We start from the raw sequence: 17,562 nt of genomic DNA on the forward strand, positions 1-17,562 counted from the left end.
ATTTGAACATGTTTACCTCATATCTGGGGACACAGATCATGTTTATGAAATACAAAACCTAAATCAGTATATATAGTAATTCAGTTTGAAGGGTATGTCAAGTAATAAAGCTTTTAAGTTGCATTACAAACACATATATCAAAAATATGGAATGCATATTGATTGAATAAAGTTTCTTAGGGCCATCACATATACATATATATCTTTTGATACTGAAATCATATAAGTTTTGAATATTATTATGTAATCACCATTTTTATACTGAATTTATATATTCTTTGAATGTTGTATCTTTTTGGAGGTTGTCTAACAAGCACCATACTAAAAGTGAACCCCATCTAAACTAGGTCAAAGGTAAAACGTGAATTATGGGAGACAGTTGGTCCCTTGCAGAAACTCCTTTAACCGAGTTAAGGCAACATTGTAGGAGGTGAATCATGTCGCCTGACAGCCACTATGTTTATACTAGAGTGGAGCATCTTGTGATAATACTGAAACTATGCTAAAAGCAATATTGTGTGATATGAATTGGGGAAGGCTGTTGGGGTCTGTAGACGCTCCTTTACAGGGTGGTCGGATGAGACTCAAGGCCGGAAAAATAGACTGGTGCAGCCTGGAGAGATGAGCGAGGCCGAAGGGAGGAACCTGGGCGACAACCTACTCAACATAATATTTGCATATTCATGTTTCATGTTATATTTTTATGTTACGGGGCCAGGGAAAAGCAGACAGACCGCCTGCTGCACACACGAGGGATAGATCATATGACCCCGGGTCCTGTATTAGATTGTAACTGTCAGGGGAATAAACTTTTGAGATTTGAACTGATTGAATCCAGTCGTCATTTTGATAAGAACACGCCTAACAATTGGTGACCCCGACGTGATCAAAACTGACGCCGTAAACAACTGCGCGAGGGGAGTAGGACTCCGCGCGCCTCCGCTTGGACGGGACTTCTCTCCAAGGGCCCGTCAACTCTGAAAGGTGAGCAGAAAGCCTGTTGTGATAAAGAACCGAATTTCTGCTATTGGACATATCAAAATTAAGGAGAGAGGTGCTGCCCAGTGGAGGTGAACATGTATTAAAGGCGCTATTATCGTATAAGAGCGGTCCAGACAAGGTGAGCATATATATATTTTTCTCTTTTAAAAGTGTTAATATCATAACAAGAGCAGACCCGGGGTCATATGATGTGGTGAACTTGTGTGATGTGGTGTTGTGTTGTGTTGAAGGTTTTTATCTGATAGAGGACATGTTGAGATTTAGATCTTATCTGTTGCTCAACTCGGTGAACTTGGTGTGTTTTAGACTGTTATGCAATTGAGAGTTTTGCCCTGCCTGGTATAATCTTTGAGACGTAGGTATGTTTATCTAGCGACCTGAAAGTGTTTATGTGTTAGAGTCCAGGGTTAGAGTCCCTGGACAAAAGGTCAACGACCTCTATCAGGTTAAAGTCCTGATAGTAAAGCAGGTTAGAGTCCTGCTGACGGGGTTAAAGTCCCTAGTCAAGGTCAACGACCTATATCAGGTTAAAGTCCTGATATTAAAGCAGGTTAGAGTCCTGCTGACGGGGTTAAAGTCCCTAGTCAAGGTCAACGACCTATATCAGGTTAAAGTCCTGATATTAAAGCAGGTTAGAGTCCTGCTGACGGGGTTAAAGTCCCTAGTCAAAAGGTCAGCGACCTATATCAGGTTAAAGTCCTGATATTAAAGCAGGTTAGAGTCCTGCTGACGGGGTTAAAGTCCCTAGTCAAGGTCAACGACCTCTATCAGGTTAAAGTCCTGATAGTGAAGCAGGTTAGAGTCCTGCTGACGGGGTTAGAGTCCCTAGTCAAAAGGTTAACGGCTGCGTTCAGGTTAGAGTCCTGTGACCCACCGTGGACTGCCCGGCGTGGTGACCTGAAAATGTATGTGTTTATGTGATAAGATAAATTGTGCCCGGAGACGTATAGTCTTTTGAGAAACCAGTAAATTGTGCCGCTCCCCGACAAGGTGAGCTGATTGTGTTTAACATTTTTTGGGTGATAAAGTGAGTTATACCAGGCAGGTGCAATAGTCTAAAGTGGAGTTTTCTTATAATTGTGTAGGTCTTGTGTCACTGAGTTGAAATAATACAGTACAACATGGACGGATAGTGTGCATTCTGACTAGATATTTGGACTGTGGGGGCTTGGGGCCCTGGGCTTGGGACCCACTCAGCTGAGCAATATTTGGATAAACTGGCAGGGACAGAACTTCTTCTTTTGGAATCACTGTGGGTGGCTTGGGTCTCTGACTTCTCTTTTTTAGCCTTTACCGCATGGAGTATTGGCTGGAGCAGAGACTGGCTGCATTTGGAGGAGGAGAAAATAAAGGTGAAAACCTGGGGTCTAGAAGTGTCGAGTCTTTAAAACTGAAATCACACATGTCCTGCTGGAACCCCCACCCCGCACAGACGTCTTGGCCTCTGCGTTGGGTGGACAAGGTCAAATCTGGTGGGACCTCTGTGTGGTGAAAGGTTTGGATCCATACATTACATTTCTACTAACATTTCCATTCCCAATAGTCCAAATTACAGGTGTGTAAATCAGACTTAGAGACGGACAGAATTGACAATGTACAAACATAATTGTACCGCTACTATGACAAAAGAAACATGGACTGACAGACTTGTATTAGACATAGTAAAGTGACAGGAAAGTCTTGTAAAGTAATGGGAAAGTTCTTAAACTGAGCAAGACAGTGTTTAAAGAGTGGGAGAGTTTTTAAAGGGTGCAAACGAGTTGCAGATTGGAGGCATCCTAGGACAAGATATTATTATACTAAAATATTGTTGTACTATTAGATTATATCATAATATAATTCAGTCTAAAATATGAGGGATTTGTGTAATAACTGTTTAGTGCTGCTTGTGACTACATTAAAGCTGCAGTTCAGAAAATCTGTAACTATCTCTATCGAGCTAAAGTACGAAATGTGGACACAGAACACATAAACAGGCATAGTTATAAAATACAATCTGAACCCATGTTCAAAAATGTCAAACAAAATTGTACCGATGATAGATGATGAATAAATACACTTTATCCCATATTGGTGCCTCTGTAAGTGGTTTAAAATGAAAGCAATTTACTAAATAATGATCCCAGCAATATAATTAAACTTGAGTTTAACCACACCTACATGATACAAGACCAATGGTTAAAGGGCCACAGTTGATGATGTTTGTACAATGCAAAGAAAGAGCAGTATGTTTTAAACTCATCTGACAGTAAAGATTTATTTTAGCATTCGAGTAAACATTAGAAGAATTTTGTTTAATTAGATCATGCTGAAATTTAAGTAAATAATTCAAACCGTGTCTTTATAATTATTGAAAATTCCTCACTTTAACTTTAGGATATTGTAATATAGATACAGATTTCTTATGCAAACTGTTTACACATTTTTTCAGGTGAGAATGAACAACTTGTCTATGCAAGATAAATAGATTTTAGTTTTGGCTGAAGTGGATTTGGGATGGGTCTTTGGCCTGTTGTGTCTGGGTGGGCGTGGTCTAAGTGCAGTGGCTCTGGGTGCATCGCTCCAGCTCTGAACTGAAAGGTCACATGACCTGGACTGGCTCTGCTCTGCTGTTGTCTAAAGACTGTCTAAACATGGCTGCTGCGTCACTGAGAAACATGAACTGAACTAAAACCAAAGAAAGTCCTGATGGCTCTGAAACTCATCTGTGGACTGGGCTCCTCCACTACTGGTCACATGACAAATGAATGAACTGAATCAAAAGCTTCAAGTGCTCTGCTGCTCCTCTAAAGGCCCCATAGAACTGTCTCTGCTGCTGCGTTTGGGCTGTGTTTACCTGGGCACTCATGACTGGAGCCTGTTCTCGGATCCACACAGTCAAAGATTTTGTTTTTTAACTTAATTTCAAAATTTAGAAGTGTATTCATTTATTTGAAATAGTTTTCCTCCATTCCTGAAAATAATCATATATCAATATAACATTATTTAGGCTGTTTCTTTTCATTGTACATCAGCGCTGTCAAACTGGGGCTGCTACATAATGCATATGCAACGTATTTGAAATGGCATTTAGAATGGCCACAATTAACAAAATTAGAAACCAAAGTTTTTAGACAGTAGAATTTCCAATGCGGAGAGAAATATGTAGCTTTATTATGTGTGAAATCTGAGACCGCTGAGGTCTGAAAGGCTTTAAATAGTTTGGTGTAAATGTTTAGTTCATATACTATGATACTTTATATTAGATCAAAATGTTAATGCTCCTGAATGTGTTTGAACTTTGTATTTTAAACTGAATTATATTATCAGAACATAAAACAGTGGCTTTTTAATGCTCGCAAAACAATTGAGCTAACAACAACAACTAAATAGGGTAGTCACAATAAAGCCATTTCAATACATCTGACATATGAAAACAAAATGTTCAGCAGTATGAATGTGTCTAAATTTAAAGATAATTAAACACTAGGAAAAATTTGAAAGAAATAAGTCCCGCTTCAAATCCTAATCAAAACCCGGTATTAAATAATGTTAAGTATTTACAAATAGAATAAATTATTGCTATGAATGGTTTGAATTATATGAATGTTGATCAGATAAAATAAAGTTGTTAAAAAGGGGGAGGTTGCAGGTTATATAACTTAAGGCTAAACTGGACGAGGAGGTTGCAGTTGATATAATATACAGCTAAACTGGACAACATTAACAAAGGACATTTATGGTTAAAGCAGTAATTATGGCATCTAATACACACTGATGCCTCTCAATAGATACAGAAGGGATTTACCACCAGCACTGTACAAACAACTGAACATTCAATAGAACTGATAGACACTGGCAGGTTATTGATTCGAGCTCAGTATTTGGACTGGCACAGATATGACAAATATGTACCAAATATGTAACCAACAGGACAAATAAGTGTCACAATAGACCACCTGACAACTGACGGACTGTTACATATGGCTATATTTTATAGAGGGGGGCCTCATCACTTGAGCAAATGGGGAAATAAAACATGAACTTTACCAGAATGACATGGTTGGATGCTTTGCCATTAGCGCTGATGGCAACGTGATCCACAGCCAGCATTCCTGATTTCTCTTTACATGAGATCTTAATTAGGAAAAGGATGGACACTCCTCTCCAACCTGAAACAAGTGTCCTTAAAAATCTTCAAATTCATAAGGTCTGGATTACAAAGCACTGACTAACGTAAGTCTATAGTTCTCTCCCAATAGGTCCAGAGTCTCTGAGAACCCCCTGGTGACTGGTAAGGGTAAACTAACCTAAACTGAATAAAAACAGCTTAGAATGTATCTGACCTGAAGCCTATTCTGTGAACCGCGAGGATACTCTTCTGTGATCAAGGTCATGATTAATCATTATATTCCTACTCATGGCTTTCCAGCTCTGATTAGGTCTGATAATGGTACACATTTCCACGACCATGCTCTTCAAAAGGTTGAAAAAATGCTTGGTCTGTGTCATAAATTTGGTTCTGTGTATCATCCTGAAAGTCAAGGACGGGCTGAACACTTTAACAGACAAATTGGCTAAGATCTGTTCTACTTCAGGGCTTAATTGGCTCCACGCCCTACCCCTGGCTCTTCTGGCAGTGAGATAGTCTATTAACAAAGTTACTGGTTTCTCTCCTTATGACTTGCTCACTGGACGTTTGATGCCAGGGCCAGGGGCTACATTGGTACCACAGGAAGAGGAGCCCCTTCCAAATCTCCAGTACAAGCCATACTGGAATCAATTGCGGCATCTGTTATCTAGTTTTTCTTCTCAGGTGTCGGAAGAACGGCTGGAGGTATCCACCAAGGAGGCTGCTCTGCCTCCACCCTCTGAGGTCTATCTGAAAGTTCTGTCTCATAAGTGGTCTGAATCATGCTGGACTGGCCCATACAGAGTGACTGCTCACACCGACAGGGCTGTCCGGTTGGAAGGCAAAGGCCATAAGTGATTTCATCTAACACAGACCAGACCGGTGGACCCTTGAATTTTTGGTGTTTGTTTGTTTGTTCTCTTTTTACATATTTCCATAGGTGTATTTTGTATGCTCCGGTGACGTTCGACGGTTTTAGTGTGTGGTGTTAGGTGTTAGGCTTTGGTCTCTCCTCCCTGTACATGGTTTGGTCATACGTCCTGGCGGAAGGTTAAGTACACTCACACACACGCACAGCTATTTTAGATTGCATGGAGCTCCCCCTGAGCAAAAGGGGGAAATGGGGAATTGTAGTGATATTGATTGTGGGTGTGCTGGTTGCCTTCGCCATCCTTCTCTGGGAAGCAAATCAAAAACATGTACAATCCAATGTGGAAAAGATTCTCCTAAAACCTGACCCACGGTCAATCTCAGAATGTGATAAATATGTCAAAATGACCATACAGGACACCAAGGGGCCATCCCTTGCATTCCAATTTGATTTATGTTCCGTTGTTTATTGCAAGACTCCAAATGCCCTGTTAAAAAAGGGGTTGTCCCCCCAGTGTTAACTATACAAAGTGACCAACTTTACAGATTGTATTGTGTGCTCATCGGCCAGACCGACTCTGAAGACCCACCCTGCGCCAATTCACCTAGACGATCATCATGGGTATGATTGTATGTTGAACCTATTTGATAGTAATAACACTAAAGACAATGAAATATGTATTGACTTGTCCAAATTATACCCTTTCCAGAAAAAGCCTGTGCAGCCCCCGATGTTCACTCCAGTATGAGCTAATCATATCTGTTTCAATTCTACTAAAGGCGAATCTTTGCAGTGGGGAGAGTTTCTAGAAGACTGTTGTGAACACGTGGTGCAGCTGCCAAATCCAGTGCCCTACACCAGAATACGGGGAGATCTATATTGGCTGTGTGGAGACATGCAATTGAGGTACAAGTTGAAGGCAAAATTTACGGGCATTGGTGCTATGGTGCGGCTAATTATGCCCATCACCCTCTGGGGACACCTTAATAAGACTCTACCCCACCCTCAGAGGGCTAAACGTTCAGTAATGCCAGAACTCCTGGACCACAACAACCCCACTTATATTGATGCTATTGGCATTCCTAGAGGGGTCCCGGACGAATATAACTTAGCGGACCAAATAGCGGCTGGTTTTGAAAATATACCTCTAATTGCTGCAATTTTCCCAATCACCCCAAACAAAAATGTGGACCCCATCAATTATATTTACTATAATTTGCTTAGGCTTAGTTTAGTAACGTAACGAGGGACGCAGTAGAAGGTTTGGCCGATCAGCTTCACCCAACATCATTGGTAGCCTGAATAACAGAATGGCCCTAGACATGCTCCTCGCAGAGAAAGGCGGGGTTTGTCATATTTTTAATGATCAATGTTGCACCTTTATTCTTAATAACACAGCTCCTGATGGGTCAGTGTCTAAGGCTCTGGAAGGACTGCGCATGTTGTCTAGGCACATGCACGACGCGGCTGGAGTAGACAACCCGATGAATACGTGGCTAAATAATGTATTGGGTAAATGGAAAGGTCTGGTTGTCTCATTGGTTACTTCATTGGTCGCCGTGCTTGTTATATTTGCACTGGTGAGATGTTGTTGTGTGCCTTGCATTCGTGCTCTGTGTCTTAAGGTCATTAGCACTGCAGTTCATCCGGACCAGAAGGGACAGTATCCTCTGTTGAGAAGGAGGGATTACGGAGGGGACCAGGTGCTACATGATGTTACCATGCTCTGGGATGTGACCTCTTAGAAGAGGTCAAAAGGGGGAAATGAAGGGTATGTCAAGTAATAAAGCTTTTAAGTTGCATTACAAACACATATATCAAAAATATGGAATGCATATTGATTGAATAAAGTTTCTTAGGGCCATCACATATACATATATATCTTTTGATACTGAAATCATATAAGTTTTGAATATTATTATGTAATCACCATTTTTATACTGAATTTATATATTCTTTGAATGTTGTATCTTTTTGGAGGTTGTCTAACAAGCACCATACTAAAAGTGAACCCCATCTAAACTAGGTCAAAGGTAAAACGTGAATTATGGGAGACAGTTGGTCCCTTGCAGAAACTCCTTTAACCGAGTTAAGGCAACATTGTACGAGGTGAATCATGTCGCCTGACAGCCACTATGTTTATACTAGAGTGGAGCATCTTGTGATAATACTGAAACTATGCTAAAAGCAATATTGTGTGATATGAATTGGGGAAGGCTGTTGGGGTCTGTAGACGCTCCTTTACAGGGTGGTCGGATGAGACTCAAGGCCGGAAAAATAGACTGGTGCAGCCTGGAGAGATGAGCGAGGCCGAAGGGAGGAACCTGGGCGACAACCTACTCAACATAATATTTGCATATTCATGTTTCATGTTATATTTTTATGTTACGGGGCCAGGGAAAAGCAGACAGACCGCCTGCTGCACACACGAGGGATAGATCATATGACCCCGGGTCCTGTATTAGATTGTAACTGTCAGGGGAATAAACTTTTGAGATTTGAACTGATTGAATCCAGTCGTCATTTTGATAAGAACACGCCTAACAAGTTCCTTTAAACAAAAAAAGATACAATTTTGATAGCACAGATATCTTTTTTTTATTAGCCTTAACAGAGAGGGAAGTCTTAATTAGACTCAGTGGGAATAAAGGCCCAGACCTCCTCCGAAATCTGCATAAATTATTAAAATTGAAATGTCAACTTTAATATCTGTTCCACATTTGAATCCATGTTCATTTGGCAGAGTTAAGTAGCAGAGGTAATTTAGAGAGGTAATATGGTCCTGTAATAATCTGAAACATTAAGTACTTTTAATGGACTTCTAAAAGTGCAGGTACGTAGTTATTATAGCAAGAAAAATGGTAAAAATGTTAAATACAGTCATACCAGGGAAGCACAGAGGGACCATAGTTACTTCAGAACCAGATTTTAAGAACAATGAAATCAAAGCACTTAACGTTGGACAGAAAATCAAGCGAAGTTTCACACTGTACCACTGGTTAGGTAATTGTTAAGTTGTGAGTGTAGAATGCCTGGGCCAGTGCAAATCCAAGAGCCAAACTCAAGTGGGTTTAGGTTATAGATATTAAAGAACCCATAATACACTATTTTCTAATCTATGTTATAATGTTGTTTCCTCATCACAAACATGCAAATTTAGGCTGAGTTCTTCTCTCAAATGAAAAACATCTTAACCTTGTGATGTCATGAAGCAATACAGGAAGTGCTCCACTGTGTGTTTAAACTCCATACATCTTTACTACAATCATTTGGATAATTTCAGCCTTGGAATTGCCAATCTCTACTGAACTAAAGGTAAAAGGAGCCGTTAACTTGAAAACTCCCACTACATGACACCACAAGGTGAAACAGAACATTTTGAGCTTTGGATTGACTAATAATTTAAACATGTGAATGAAACAAAACACAACTCGAGGTGTTTTGAGGACACTTAAAGCTCACAAGAATCCATTTTCTGTAATATAGGACCTTTAAACTGAGCTGGAGAAAGGTCTATGCTATGATGGAATTTGCTGTTTAACTGTCAAATTGCAGATTTGTTGACCTGGTATATGAATCAGAATCAGAAAACTGTATTTGGGCCGTTCAGTTTGTAGTTGTTGCTCAGAAGAGTAAAAATACACAACCATTCAACCAGTACAACACAAATGATGACAAAACAATACTACACGTCTCTGTGTCAGTGTGAGTTCAATAGGAGATAAAAACAGGGGTCACATCCTCTGAGGTAAAGGGCTGTTGCCAAAATACACTATTGATACTTTGCAGTGACATCATGCTGGGGGTTCTGCCTGTCTGTCTATGGCAGCATGTTCAGGAGGTACCATGGTGACACAATGCACATATTGGAAAATACTGCCAAAAGTTTTAAGATAGTCTCAAAACCTAAGAAAATTTACAAAATTGATTTAAACAACACATTTTCAGGAGTCTAATCAATACGAGCATTTATGGTCATGTTTAGGAGTTTGAGTTTCAATAAAAAGGTGAGTGTAACTAACTGAAACACAGTTGGCTAATGCTGTCTAGCTTGTGATGTTATTTGAGAGTGACGTATCTAACAGCACAGATCCCCTCACCTGTTTTAGTTCCAGCTAAATCAGTTCTTTCTGGTCTGGTTGTGTTAAAACAAAGCTCAGATTAAAGTCTAACTAGAGTAACAGAGCTTCAGACAGAGCAGTGCCTTGCTTAGCATCACATCACCAGGGAATATTGATGACATCAGCTGAAAAGTATCAATAGGATTCAGGCATGAGTAAAACAGTGATAAGGGTTAGGCCTATTTAGCGCTGCTTTCCATGATGGCTGCTGAATAAAAAGAGTGTGACCTGTTAGTTTTCCTGCTGGGATGAAGATAGCGCCACCCAGAGGGCATTAAGAAAATCTCCTGCTTAAGAAAATCTCCTGCTTAAGAATGTGGTCTATGCATCTAGCTTTGTGGATGGTATGGTTAATATCTCTGTAATTGCTGGGCCTATCTGCATGAAACAAAAACACAAAGTTCAAAGTCTGTCCGACTAAGTAAACTAACAGAATATTTTCTTCACAAAAGCTTCAGAAACTTTCCATTTTCTATTATTCAACCTCAAAGACATGATCGTTGCCAGTTAAAATTACATTATACCATAAGATTAGCGTGGCCAAGTTAATGGAGCCGATGCCCAACAAATTATGATAAGGTTCAACATTTCCAGATCAAAGTTTGGATATTTCTTCCAAAAAACGTGAATCTCCCATAGAGTTATATAGACCCTTTCACTGACATAATCAATTTCTTGAATATAAACACTGCCAATGAGAAAGCAGAATGAGCTCCTCACTTTGAGATGCCAGATTCTAGGACTAGAACCAATTTGTAATACACCATCTGTCCTGGTTTAGTCCTGGTTTAGTCCTCCTGGTTCAGTCATGGGCTCTCCTGGTTCAGTCCAGTTCTGACCTGAGGTGTTGGTAGGTGATCCTTCACGTAGCATCTCTAGGGCCATAAACCCAAACGCGTTGAGCCTGTAGTTGAAGCTGACATAGACCACCCCAGTCTCTGCGGCCAGCCGCTCAGAGGGGCTGTATCCGGCCTCTCCCCCACTCAGCATCTGCAGGTACCCCCCATGCACCCACACCACCACCGGGAGGTGGGTGGGTGGAGTGAGGGAGGGGGTCCACACATTTAGGGAGAGGCAGTCCTCATGTCCCAGAACCAAGCCAGAGCTGGAAAGAGGGTGGATCTAAGAAAAGAAATACAATATGCAACTTTACTGATGTCACAGTGTTAACAGTCCCTTGTTATAGAAGCTCTTGATGCATAAAGAGCAGAGTTTAAAGGTGCACTATAACTTTTCTGGTGAGGGGGTCACCCACTTGCTTGTCTCCATGAAGATGTTATTGGTTTGTCTAGAATGTCCCATAGTATGGCATTAAACTTACACTAACAGCCAAACGTTTGGACACACCCTCTCATTCAGTGTTGTTTATTTCTTTTTGTTTATTACTTTCCACATTTTACATTCACACAGAACACACCAAATATACAATGCAAGGAGTATGGAATTATGTAGTAAAGAAATAATAATAATAATAATAATTGCTCAATTAATTAAATATTGCTCAAAAATACCTTGAAAAACATGCATTCTTACATCTGATAGAACTCCCCTGCTTGTCCCCATGGAGACCAATATTTTTAATGCCATACTGTAAATCAGGGGTCGCAAACTCAAATTAGTTGGGGCAGGAGGCAGAGTCTGGGTGAGGCTGGGCCACATCAGGTATTCCACAAAAAAAGCTTTGTTAAAATCTTCTCAAACATTATCACTGTTTTCAACATACATGAGGAAATATGCCAATTCTTGTGGATTTTATGGATACATCATTATTTGTTGAATCTTTTGTGACGGGAGCACACAGCACTAGTGACAAGTGTGTTTGGGGTTTACCGATTTGGAGGAACATTCTACATGCAACATGGTAATGCCACACTAACATTAAACTTTCATATTGTCCTGTGGGCCACAAAATATCGTCTCGCGGGCCGCGAGTTTGAGACTCCTGCTGTAAAACATTCCAGACAAAGCAATAACATTTCCATGGAGACAAGCAGCAGATGACGGACCTCCCACCAGAAAATTTAAATAAAGCATCTCTAAGAAAATGTGCAAGCTATGAAAAAAAAAAGATAAGAATGAAAATATTAACAACATAACATAAACATAAACTAGCCACAGCTGCCCTGGGGTAGACTGAGAGGTGAGGCTGCCAATCTACACCATTGGCATTCATACAAGGCAAGGTGGGTGAGGTCTTGCCTAAGGACACAACAGGACTTGGTCTTAGTTTTGTTGTTTTTGCATAAGTTACATCAGTCTTTGCAATTGGTTAACCATAAGAAAAATATTCTAGGAAAAGTACTATATATTACAATGTACTGTATATTAAGATACTGTTAACATGTTATGTATTAAGAAAGTAGTGATGCTGACCTGAGCACACACACTGCCGAAGCGTGTGGCGTCGTGCACTGCGTCACTGTTACACTCCGCAGCCACAGGGGGAGCCCACCGCAGGGGTCCAACAGGGGGCGCTGCATATCTCAGGCCTTTGAAGGAGTATGCTCCATTTTTCTGAAAATAAAACCAACAAACAAAATGAGTAGTTTCTATGTGGAGCATGATAAACTTTATTAATCCCTAAAACATGCACAATACGATAAGTGGCTAACTTGGTACTCCTGATATAAAGGTCGTTCATCACACAAAAGGTACTAAAATGAACTTTAAACCATGTTAGAATGTTGTTACCTCATCAAAAACATACCTGGAGTTGCATTTTGTTTCATTCACAAATGCTCTGTTCCACCTTGTGATGTCATGTAGTGGTACAAAATAACAGCTACCTTTTACCTTTAGTTTAGTAGAGACTGGTAATTCTCAGGCTGAAATCATCAAAAAGATTCTAGTGAAGGTATATGGTGTTTAAAAACAGAACGGAGCACTTCCTGTATTACCACACAACATCACAAGGAGTGTTTTCAGTTTAAAAGAACTCAGTCTAAATATGCAGGATTTGTAACAGATTTATAATATAGATCATAAAATAGCACAGTATAGGCCCTTTAAGCTTGCTGAACACTTGAGAGGTTTCTGGCTCTAGCTCTGCACTGCTGCGTTTGCACACTGCTCCTGACAGCGAGACAGTCAAGGGTCAAATACCAAGGCCAAAATATATACTTTTGAGACTAAAATCCTTGCCACTTTTACTGTGAAGTGAGTTCACAGTCATATACTAAGGAGAACACAGAAGTGAAACTCAATCTGCAGCCACTTCCTTGTTCAGAATGTACTCAATAAAGCTGAACTACAATATGTAACTTTTCCACTGTGCCCAGAGTAACTGTTGTATTTGAAGACAAAAATTTGGAAGCATTAATTTTAAAATAAGTCTTACAATCTGTCATTTTTGTCTTTGTCACATTAATTTAGCCTTTTTTGCATAATTTTCCTTGTCAAAACCTGCACAGGTGTGAACAATCAGATTTTGTTTCTCTCATGATTCAGTCCTGGTTTAGTCCTTGCTTAGCCCTGATTCATTCCTTTGTTTCTCTCATTAATCCAAAGTCATCTTCTCTGAGCCTCTAAGTTTTCACATTTTGCCCATTTTGTTGCATCACAACTATAACTCCAGACTTCTCCTGTACAGTTTTTAAGCCCGTAAACGATCACCTGACTCATTCTGCGGTCAAACTGTGATCATAGCAAAGGCATGACTCTGTTAGCATTGCATTCACGGGGAATAAGGACTTAAACTGTTTACTTTCCTATTTTTCATTTCTGTAATCCCATTTTTTCCAAATGCTAACATCATTTTAAGTTAATGCGAAATACTAATCCAAAAGTGACCAAAGGTATGTTTAAAATGGGATTAAAGTCACAAGAATGTGTGTGTTCTGTAAAGAAGACCTATCGGGAGAAAACGTTGCTGTAAATGTCATCACAACAAAGCGTCGTGGAGCTGTCGGCCCATATGGATAGCTGAAGATCTAGTAGTGGCGAGCCGTGGATTTTTTTTCCATTTGTACCAAAATGACTACGCAACGTTGCTCAATCCTACGTGTATCACAGATTAGAAAAACAAAATTGGAGAATGAATACGAGCAGAACAGTGGACATATGTCACTGGTTTAAAGGAGGGTTGATCGTCAAAATGGCGTGACTGGATTGCAGAAACATGCAGGAATTACTCCAAACACAACTTCAGAGGGTAAATGGGGAGGAAAAAACTATACCATGGTTAAAGCTCTGAAAAGACCATTTTGCAAAATATATCTGCTTTAATGAATTGTATCCACTCACATGTTGTCCGTTGTACGAGCCACAGGGGGTGCTGACATAAGCGGCACCAGGGGGCAGTGTTTTGGCTACATATCCCAGGTACGTGGCCAAGATGAGCAGAGCAACAACACCCATTACGATCAGAGCGATGCAGCGACGCGACAGCACCACCAGGGGGCTAATGTACTGCCGGTGCCTGGCGTACTGCACCTCCTCATCCTCGTCCTGAACCAGATACCGGTACTCATTTCTTCCAGAGACCTCGAACACCTCCTCACTCATCTTTAATCTGGGAAACAAAGTACAGCATGGTTAGGAAGATATCAGCAAATGAACACAGAGGAACGGTTACTATGGCTTAGTGTTGTCATGACACAAGATCATTCTAAATCCATACCTTGACCGCAGAATGAAAATGTAAACAAAAACAATACATAATTTCACATTTCTATCAATAATACATTTTATTCATAAATATTTTCTGGTTAGAAGTATTCAGTCACAATATGTCAACCTTCATTTGCGTGAGAATGTATTTTTGAAAGTCTCACTTTACAGTAATTACTCGACAAGTCAACCACTAAAATAATTGTTAGTTGTAGCCCTACTGATTTCATTCTGGTTTAGTCATAATGAACACTTGGCTTGGGCCTGGTTTAGTCCTATGTTAGTCCTGGTTTAGTCCGGGTTTAGTCCTGGTTTAGTGGCAGTTATGGGTGTGGGTGTGTGTGTGTGTGTGTGAGTATAGCCTTAATCCCACTTTTCATATTCTGCACAGGCGCCAGACAACAAGATAAAGATGTCAAATGAACCATTGTAATGTTTGAATTTTATGATGGTAAAGGCAATATAATATGGTTGCGGTCGGGTTCTTTTGGGATTTGAAGGGTTGATATGATTATGTCATACTCCCAGATATAGGGCAAGAGTCATGTTTGATTTATGTTGTTTCCATGAGAAATATCCAAAATGTAAATTCATAAATGTTGAATCTGAATCTTTTCCATTTTCATGGGGCATAGAACTTGCTGTACTACTGAAAAGATCTGCATTTTAACTATATACAGGAGCTCTGTAGGAGCACATGTTACAGCCAATAGTTTTGACTGAAAGCTACTGTAACCATAACTGAGCCCAAATCTAGTCTCTCAGTCCTGGGTATGTCCAGGTTATGTCCAGGTTATGTCCTGGTCTAGTCTCTCATTTCTGTTTACTCCTGGTTTACTCCTGGTTATGTCTTGGTATGGTCCTGGTTTAGTTCCTAGTTTTAGTCCCTGGTTTTAGTCCCTGGTTTAGTCCTGGATCAGTCCTGCTTAGTCCTGCTTTAGTCGTGTTTTAGACCTGGTTTAGATCTGGTTTAGACCTGGTTTAGACCTGGCTTAATCCATAACTGAATTGAGCAAGACAAGAAAGACAAGAAAATAAAACAGCAGTGGCATGGGTGTGTATGATGATGAAAGTTATGCAGGTTATGGAAATTATGACTAGATTAACTGAAATCGCAGTTTGAATGGACACACATTTATCAAATCCCAAAGGCTCCAATTTTTGAAGCACCATATTTATTCTGTATAAAAATGTCTAACCCTGCAGTTTAGCTCTGTACAGACATGTTCTGAAATGTGATTCTTGTAATAGTTTGAAAGTTCATATTTCAGTCTTTTTGTCAATTCTTCTGTTTAAAATGTGAACTCTGAACAGAATCAGATTATTTAGATATAAATCTCAAATATAATCACTATTGCAGTGCTTGTCAGTTATTCAGCCTGTCAGCTTTTCCTGGAGTCCAGCAGTTTCTTAATTCAGCCTCTTTATTATGGCTTAAGCAGATACAGGCACAATTCAAGTCAATTCTAGCCACCATCTCCTGTTTTAACATCTCCAACGTGGGCTCTTTATACTAATGACACACATCACATTCTCTTAATCATTAGCTTGGTAGGTACAGACATGAACATGATATTTGGGTTCACAGACATAGTAAACAAAACTTGTATGCTTAGCTGGTCTTCTGAGTTTAAAGGCTACAGATGTGTTCAAGGCTGCCACAGACAGTTTGGATGAGTACACAGACACTGTGACGTCATACATTCAGTTCTGTGAGGACAGCATCATTCCATCATGCACCAGGGTGACTTTTAACAACGACAAACCCTGGTTCACATCCAGACTGAGACATCTGACGAGGGAAAAGGAGATGGCTTTCAGGGCAGAAGATCGTGAAGGCTACAGGTGTTGCAAGTATGCGTTTAGCCAAGAGGTAGAAAAGGCTAAAGCAAAGTACAGTACACGTCTGGAGCAGCATTTCTCCACCAACGACTCTGCTTCTGTCTGGAGAGGGCTTAGGCAAATCACCAACTACAGGCCCAAAGCCCCTCCCGCCGTGGACAGCAAACAGCTAGCCGAAAAGTTAAATAGCTTTTATGCGAGGTTTGAGGTCTCACAACCCTCCCCCTCCTCCCTCACCATCATGGACATTATCTGCAAACCCACCTCGGACCCCTCCTCCTCCCCCACTGCCCTCACAGTTTTGGAGCAGGACGTGACTAAGCTTTTCAGGAAGCAAAACCAGATGATGTCTCTCCTTCCACCCTTAGACACTGTACTGGGGAACTGGCTCCTGTCTTCACGGACATTTTTAACACCTCCCTGGAGTCATGTCACGTCCCAGCCTGCTTCAAGCTGTCCACCATCGTCCCCGTCCCCAAGAAGCCCAGGATCACTGGACTTAATGACTACAGACCTGTAGCGCTGACGACGACTCATGAAGTCATTTGAGCGCCTGGTCCTGCACCACCTCAAGTCTTTCACCTCCCCCCTCCTGGACCCTCTGCAGTTTGCCTACGGAGCCAATCGGTCTGTAGATGACATCATTAACCTGGCCCTTCACTTCATCCTCCAGCATCTGGACTCCCAGGGAACCTATACGCCAGGATCCTGTTTGTGGACTTCAGCTCTGCGTTCAGCTCAGCTCAACGTGCCTGACTCCACCTGTAGGTAGGGATGGGACGATATTAAATTTTAGACTCACAATTATCGTGGCCAAAATAATCACGATTAACGATATTATAGCGATAATTATTAACCTGTTAACGTTCCGACGGCCCGGGCCTACTTTACAACTTTACAGCAATGTACATACACTTCTGCGTCACCCACACAAACAATCTACACATCAAATGAAAGCTGCGGCGCTCGTCTTTCTGGATATGCAAACCATTTTCACCTGCAATCAC

General features: G+C 40.7%; 1 protein-coding gene across 2 annotated transcripts in view; it reads right to left on the bottom strand.

Annotated features, from left to right (window-relative positions):
• Positions 1 to 17,562, bottom strand: part of si:ch211-71n6.4 (para-nitrobenzyl esterase) — a 40,738-nt gene that overhangs the window by 19,973 nt on the left and 3,203 nt on the right. Inside the window, exons 1-4 of one of the 2 annotated variants that reach the window (XM_055232129.1) lie at positions 17,070 to 17,310; positions 14,348 to 14,615; positions 12,479 to 12,619; positions 10,945 to 11,227 (exon numbers count right to left, since the gene is read on the bottom strand). In XM_055232129.1, the coding sequence (XP_055088104.1) occupies positions 10,945 to 11,227; positions 12,479 to 12,619; positions 14,348 to 14,615; positions 17,070 to 17,092 (715 nt within the window). In that variant the 5' untranslated portion in view covers positions 17,093 to 17,310. Of the gene's footprint in view, positions 1 to 10,944; positions 11,228 to 12,478; positions 12,620 to 14,347; positions 14,616 to 17,069; positions 17,311 to 17,562 lie in introns of those variants that run through there. The other variant, XM_033991279.2, reaches the window with a different exon arrangement.

The sequence above is a fragment of the Periophthalmus magnuspinnatus genome, chromosome 3, assembly GCF_009829125.3.
Source record: "Periophthalmus magnuspinnatus isolate fPerMag1 chromosome 3, fPerMag1.2.pri, whole genome shotgun sequence".
NCBI lineage: Eukaryota > Metazoa > Chordata > Actinopteri > Gobiiformes > Gobiidae > Periophthalmus > Periophthalmus magnuspinnatus.